The sequence below is a fragment of the Ananas comosus genome, linkage group 13 (assembly GCF_001540865.1).
Source record: "Ananas comosus cultivar F153 linkage group 13, ASM154086v1, whole genome shotgun sequence".
Lineage (NCBI taxonomy): Eukaryota > Viridiplantae > Streptophyta > Magnoliopsida > Poales > Bromeliaceae > Ananas > Ananas comosus.
Genome location: NC_033633.1, coordinates 6004806 through 6012304, shown reverse-complemented (window position 1 = coordinate 6012304; position 7499 = coordinate 6004806). Strand labels below are relative to the sequence as shown.

Below are 7499 nucleotides of genomic sequence, written 5' to 3'. Positions count from 1 at the left end.
TTATTTTTATCTTTTCGAAAGCTTTTTCGTTAATATTTCGTTAAATTATATACAAAAAACTTCAGATAACCATCTATATTTATCGAATAGTCACTTTAGTATCCTTTAATTTTAACTTTGTCACTGATTTTAAAAAAAAATAATAATAAAATTGATAACAAAAAGATAAAAACGAAACCACATGGAGGCAAATTGATACGTTTTAAACCACAGGGTAGGAAAGTGAGAATGCACGAAACCACGGGGGGTTTTTGAAGTTTTCCCTTATCTAAATATAGCAACTTACTTACAATAGCACTGTGCTCCAATGTCTGGTTATCTAATTTATTTAGACTTCTGATTTTATGCTCTTCTCATTTTTTTTTAAATGTATAAAAACTATAAAAAAATTCCGCGGCAAAGCGCGGGTGCCTTGCTAGTGTTATATAGCTGTACAGCTGAGCAATAATAAAGTTTGTAAAGGAAAGGAAAAATATAACACAAAGATTGACCCATGCAAACATTCGTTATACTTTAAGAAGAAACAAAAAAAACCAGGGAAAAAACAAAAAATCTGAGAAGCTAGGCCACGAGAGCAATTATAATGTACGACAGAAATAAATAGCAGGATACACCAGGTTTGAGAAAGTAATATCCCCAGTATCTAGTCGAACAAGATGTAGCCGCCTCGCCTCCTACACAAGTAGTACTGAGACCAAGCTCAAATAAAAGAGTCTTCTGATGATCTTACTTCGAATATTCAAGAGTCTCCATCATGGGGAACAATTTCTCCAACTTGGCATTGGAAAGAATTCCGTTAGGGTCGAGTTCCCTGCGTGCTTTGTTGTATGCATCAACCGGAAAGCGTTTCCTCAATCTAGCCTGGAGCTCAGCAAGCTCTTCCTTGTCTTTCGGAACCTGCACAAAAGAGACCATAGCAGGTGTTTGCCACCGAGCAAACTAAGCTTAAATGCTCCAACAACTTAGGCCGTGAGTATTTACATAGCTCTCTAGAGCTAAAGTAAACAGCATAAATTTATTCAATCAACACGAATTTTGCTTCAATGAAGCCAAAAATCGACGTGAAAATCAAACGACAAAAGTTTCATGCAAATGACTAAAACAAAAGAGGAACTGAAAATTATTCAGTCATCATTTGGTACCTCAATTTTAGCCCAATGCTCGTAAGCAGAATACTCGTCCCACAATCTGGTTTGAGTGAGACGTCTATAATTAAAGAACTCTTCAGTTATGTCCTTCCTCTGGCGAGCATCTGTTGTTGGCAGATACATGATTATACCAACCTGAAGAAAGAGAGATAGAAAAGTCAAGAAAAAAAACCGTAACTTAATATTTAAAACATAACTATGCAATCCCTGAACATAGTAGTGCATGGAGTAGAAGACTAATATGTTTTCCCGCACATATATATAAAGGCAACCTGTAAACCTCTAAATCCAGCATATTTTTGAAATATAAGGACGCCTATTAAATCATTCCTATCGATACATTTTAAGCTTTACTGTTCCCGTTCCAGCATATCAGAGAATGAAATTTCTTGATAATCTATCTCAAAACAGAAACTCCCATCACAGATGAAACCATAAAGATAAGTATAAGAGAATCGGGCTACCCATGAAAATATATTGTCTTTATTAGGGCTTGATGCGGGGCTCATGAGACTGCCACTGCAAGCCGTCCAACGCTGCTCTATTGGTGCAGGTGCTGGTATCTCCTCGCTCTCTATCAGCTGCTTCAAATCCTCTATGAAGTCCAAGTCCTTCATGCTCGGCTTAGCAAGGGTCCCAGCTGGGAAACAGGTCTCGGAGACCCATTGCTGTCCGCCACAATCGAAACCCAGAATTTCATCACTCCAACCGACTCGATATCCCTCCGACTTCCTCCAATATTCAGCTTCTGCCTGGTTGACATTTATGACATGATCTTTATTGAGAGGATCGAGGGCAAGGAGCTTATCCCTCAACTCCGTGAATGAGAGCTGGTTTATATCTAATTCATCACTTCTGACTTCGGTTCTGCAAGCATCTACAAACTAGCAGTCTAATTATGTAGAAATTTAAACTATCAGGTACAAATATTGCAAAGAAAGAAGTATTTTTGAATATTACGATTTATAATGACTATTTTCATTTAAGCAATACCATACACTATCCTTTGATTGGTGGCTGGATCAAGAAAAACCACTCAAGTGGAAGCTTGACAAGTGGACTTACCTATACTTCTTGAGTGAATCACAGTAAAGATCGCGAACATGTTGTAATGCTTCATCCTTCCCATATTTTGGTGTGAACTTCGGTTTTTTCCCCTTGGAAGGAGGATTGCACTTCACGACAACAACAGCGTCAGTATACGGGATCCACAAGTATTTTATGTGCTTGTTTTCAGCAAGCCATTTCCTGCAAAACAGAAGCAAGATTGAAACTTGGATTCTATGAAAAGTGACCAGGTTGCAAAAATTTCAAAAAAAAAGAAAAAAAAAACAGAAATAAGATCAACAATACTATCATGAACGTAAAAAGAAAAAAAAGGGATTACTTGTGATTTTTCCTAATCTCATTAGCATTAGTGACAAATGTGTGCTCAACAAGCTCATGTCTATCCACACACTGAAGGGTGACTTCCGCAACCACTCCAAGGCCACCTAGACCACACCGAGCGAGATAAAATAGCTCTGGATCTTTCTCCTTTGACAGCTCTATTGTTCCCTTGGCAGGTGTCACCAGTTTCATGCTAACAACCTGCTCATCGATGGGAGGCAATCTTGCACCAGTGCCATGGGCACCCACCTGTAGATAGATGCGTAGGGACTTAAACAAGTCTATATAGAGAATCAAAGAAAAATATGACTAACTTTACACAATTCTAAGATCAAAATTAACAGAAGAGATCCATGGAAAAAAATAGAACAGTAATTTAACAACCATTGAATCCTGAAGACATGCCTATGCCCTAAGGTTGAAGAACGGTTGGGACACAAATTTAAAAATTGTTTTAACCAATTTGAAGGTAGAGGAAACCTTAGAAGCTAGTTGGATATGAGCTGTGAATAGGGAGATAGAAAGTAGAATCGGTAGATCTACTTACATTGTTGCATAATTTGCATGTTGTATGTTGCGAGGCAGAAGCACGATAACTGTTAGCTGCATAAATATTATGATGATATATCTATCTGTTGGACTAACATGTTGTTTTGCCTCCTTTGGACCTGATGGGTCGAGCTCTTCCCTTGGGTGGCCGTCCCACTGGGAATTATGGATAATAGTTCTCATCCCACGTGTTTTGGGGATTTCAGGTTCACACGCGAGCGGCGCGGCGGCGCGAGGAAAGTGCGTAGCTCCGTAGATAGCGCCCTACCACTGTGACCAGAGATAGCGGTACCCCAAGTTGGTCTAACATAGGGGTATGAGAATGGAAAGGAAAGAACTAAGTTGTAATAAATTGTAATAACTTGATTGTATTTGGAAGCTAGAATCAAAATGTAAGGTGTAAACTGAATGTGGTAAATGCTTGTAATAGCATAGTATTTATGTTTTCGATACTTTCCATTTGCAATCTATGTTTGAATTCTGTTATTGGTTGGAATCTCGTGAATTGTATGGATTGTGACGCCTAGGACGTACATGGAAAACTGTCTGTTTGGCGGTTTGTTGGCGTGCCCGAATCCGACCAAATTGGCGGGTCCCGGGGCGTGACAGTTGCTGCCACCGTACGATCACCACATGCCACTTAATTAATTAGTGCATCACAACTCAGCCGAAGCAAGCAACCTCACCTTAATTTGCTCTGTATAATTAGCTTGGCTTAATTTTAGTAGCGGCGGCTTCATTAGCTCGGCCGCAACATGTATATATAATACACGTCTCCAAACTAGAGTCTAATTCTAACTCTAGTCCAATTCAACTCCTAAACACATGTCTATTTCTAATTCAATTAGAATTATACTCCTACTTATAATCCATATAAGTCAAACTAATCTAAATTATATCTTATCCCAATTAGACTAGGATTTAACTTCAAGTTAGATAACTACAAATCTAAACCAAATTTAACATGTTTCTCCTCTCTTCACTCTTTTTTATTTTATTTTCTAACGTTGAGATTTTGAAAGTTGGATTGACGTTCAATCAAGCACTCCTTTGAGACCGTGCAATCAAGGAGATCGGGATAATCCGAGGTGTTGTATCGCGAGAGCAACTACACCGGAGAGTCGCACATGGAGGGACTAAAGTTACTCTAGGACAGTGCATTGCACGCCTCACTAGACTAATTCCCGAAACCCCTTATCTTTTAATTCAGTTTTGTCTTTAATTTACTATTTATTTGTTAGTAGATTTAATTAAAAATCTGTAAAACGAAATCAAATTCCAGAATTTAACCCACCAATTTTCAGCCCAAGTCATGAACTTCCAAGCCTACATAGATGGAGCTAACTCCCTCAACCAAAAGTAAGATCTTTTCACAATAACTGTAGCATACTGAGAAATCACTTCAAAGGTGATATCATCTTGTAGTCAGACTAAGAAGAATGAACCTGGATGATGCCGCCGATCTGCTGCTCCCGGATGGACGCAAAGTTCTGAAGGGTCAACCCGTGCTCCTTGAGCGCATCGACAAGCTGCGCAACCCGTATCCCGGCCTGCACCGTAACCCTCTTGGCCTCACGGTCGACGCCGAGCACCTTGTCCATGAGGGCGAGGTTGACCATCCCAGCCCGCGACAGCCCGATCCCATTGGGCGAGAGGCCCGAGCCGAGGGGCCGGATCTTGCGCCGGTTGGCGTGGGCGTCCCGGACGGCGGCCTCGAGGTCCGGGAGTGACTCGGGCTGGAGGAGGACGCGGGTGTGGACCTCGTGGGTGCCGCTCCAGTTGGAGACGGTGTGGAGGTCGTCCGGGAGCGGGGCGTAGCGGAAGATCTGGGCCTTCTTGTGCTTGGCGTCCGCGGGGAAGGGGAAGGAGTAGTAGGTTGCGGCGCCGCAGCCGAGGAGGAGGACGAAGTAGCCCGCATACTTGCGGAGCTCGGCGTCCGAGGGGACAGAGGAGGAGAAGGGACGGAGGAGGAGGAGGTGGGGGCTTTTAGGGTTTAGGGTTTGGGAGCGGCGGAGGAGGAGGGGGGAGGAGGACGAGCGTAGGAGTCGCGAGAAGAGAGGACGCATTTTCGATTCTCTGGTGAGAGTTCAGGCTATCGGGGCTTGTGTCGTGTAAATTTTATTGTGTTGTTTGGTCGTGTGTTTCTATTGCCGTTTGGAAGGGTTTGGTGAGCGGTGTTCTTCTGCGCTAAAGAGACGGGGAGCGGTTTGGATTATGCAAAAATTCAGTACCGATATAATTAGGATGAAATTCGTCTTTTAATTTTTAAATTTATTAAAAAATACGGTTAAAAAATAAAATCGGTAATTATTCAGATACGTATTTATACGGATATTATACGTTCATCAATTAAAAATTCGGGATCAAAAATTCGGCTATATAATAAATATATAATAATTAATATACTATATTTATTATTATTATAATTTTTATATATAGATTAAATATATTTAAAATTATAATAAACATATATTAATAATATATAAGAGTTATATTATATATTTAGAAATATTAATAAATAATTACAAATTTATAAATAAAATATTATATAATGATATTTCTATATAAAAATAAAATACTATATATAATAAATAAATATTTATTTATAAATATATAAATAAAATAGCATACTTCAACTGCCCTCTTGACTTCTTTAAATAAAGTATGTGTGTAGACATCTCGAGCTTGTTTTTCAATTGGATCATATGACCATAAAGATGCTTCCCCACTAGCTGTCTTAAAATCTTGTTCATCCTCTTTCTCATATCGACTTGCAACAATTATTTCAAATTGTTGCACAAATTTATAGATGGAAGTATGTGAGTCCAATAGTATCTTCGATAGAGCATTCATGCCTTCACTTCGTTGTGACGTGGACATTCCTGCAAAGAAGGTATCGAAAAAACACTGGCGCCCATTGATGTCTTCCTCTCCATAGCAAACTTAGGTGATTATTATCATGCAAGGTATATCTCTAAATCAATGAGACCCACTCAGTTTCAAATTCCTTTATCGTTAAGCTATAATTTATACATAACTTTAATTCCTCTTCAAAGCCCTCCTTTGTGCTATAGAGTAAAGCTAGATGCTCTCTCGCTTTCCTCATGATGTGCCATAAACAACATCTATGAACAGTGTTTGGAAAGACCTCTTCGATTGCTTTCTTCATAGCTGGGTCTTGATCGGCAATAATAGCTTTTGGATTATATCCCTCCATCGCGTGCAACCATGTTCTAAATAACCAAACAAATGTACTAGCTGTTTCATCTCTAATAAGGGCGCAACCAAAAAATATAGATTGCTTGTGGTGATTCACACCAATGAAGGGAGAAAACGGTATGTTGTATTTGTTTGTCATGTATGTCATATCAAATGTTACAACATTACTGAAATTTTGATAAGCAATGCGTGACCTCCCATCAACCCAAAATAAATTTCGTGTCATGTGTTCCTCATCAACATTGACAGCATAGAAAAAGGATGGATCGTTCAATTGGATCTCACGAAAGTAATTTAAAGCACTCGACACATCAATCCATTGAAACTCCTATTTTTCAATGCCATCTTATTGCTTACATCTTTGTGTGTGAAAGGAACATAGTTTCTCCCTCCTTCTTTGGCTGCCAAAAGGACATTATTTGTGACGTGGAGATATTTTGCTCACTTAACATATAAATCAATTATTTCTGCTCAGTTGTGATGGTCCTGTGTGATCGAAAGAAATGAGCCTTCGATGGAATAGTAATCAACTCATGATTGTGATCCTTTTCAAATGTTACTATGATCCACTTTTGTGGTTCCACCATTCTCACCCTCATGTGCACCTTACAACTAGTACGTCGATTTGGATAGTCTTTCTGTGGTCTGCCTTGGACATGAGAGCCAGTAGTCTTCTCGTTTTCGTGGGAAGGTTGAGTTGAGTGACCTTGTTTTGAACAACAGTATTGATGTGCTGTCACCATATTATCATGTTTTTTTGCCTTGTAATGGGTAGTTTTTCAAATACTAAAGCCTGTTTTAAATGCATATATGTTATAAAAATCTCTAGCTTCTTCAAAACTATATCCATCCCAACATGAGGCTCATTATCTAATGATTCTCTTGGCATTCGGTTAAATCGAATCGGGTACGCCCATAAGCGGGTTCGATCCGACGGATATTATGTTATCTAATTGGATTGGAATTAATCTCGCTTTCAAATTGGAAAGCTAGTTAGAGATAAATCCTAGTCATATTAGGATAACAATTAATAACCGATTTGGCCTTATCTCTAACGCTATTAGGATTTTGGAATCCCTTATAAATATGCGGGCGATCCCACATAACAAAAAGACACAAGAACGTAAAAAAGAAAAGAGAATAAGAAAACGAAAGAGAGAAACCACATCCTCCATCAACCTATTATTCGAAGAG

At 39.2% G+C, this 7499-nt stretch overlaps 1 protein-coding gene across 1 annotated transcript; it reads right to left on the bottom strand.

The window, feature by feature from the left end:
• On the bottom strand, positions 433-5263 carry LOC109719527 (L-galactono-1,4-lactone dehydrogenase 1, mitochondrial). The gene is made up of 6 exons (XM_020246267.1): positions 4532-5263; positions 2536-2786; positions 2214-2396; positions 1613-2015; positions 1143-1283; positions 433-897 (listed from the first exon to the last, which is right to left on the bottom strand). Exons 1-6 carry the CDS (start codon positions 5150-5152, stop codon positions 727-729), a joined length of 1770 nt encoding a protein of 589 aa, XP_020101856.1. The 5' UTR covers positions 5153-5263; the 3' UTR covers positions 433-726.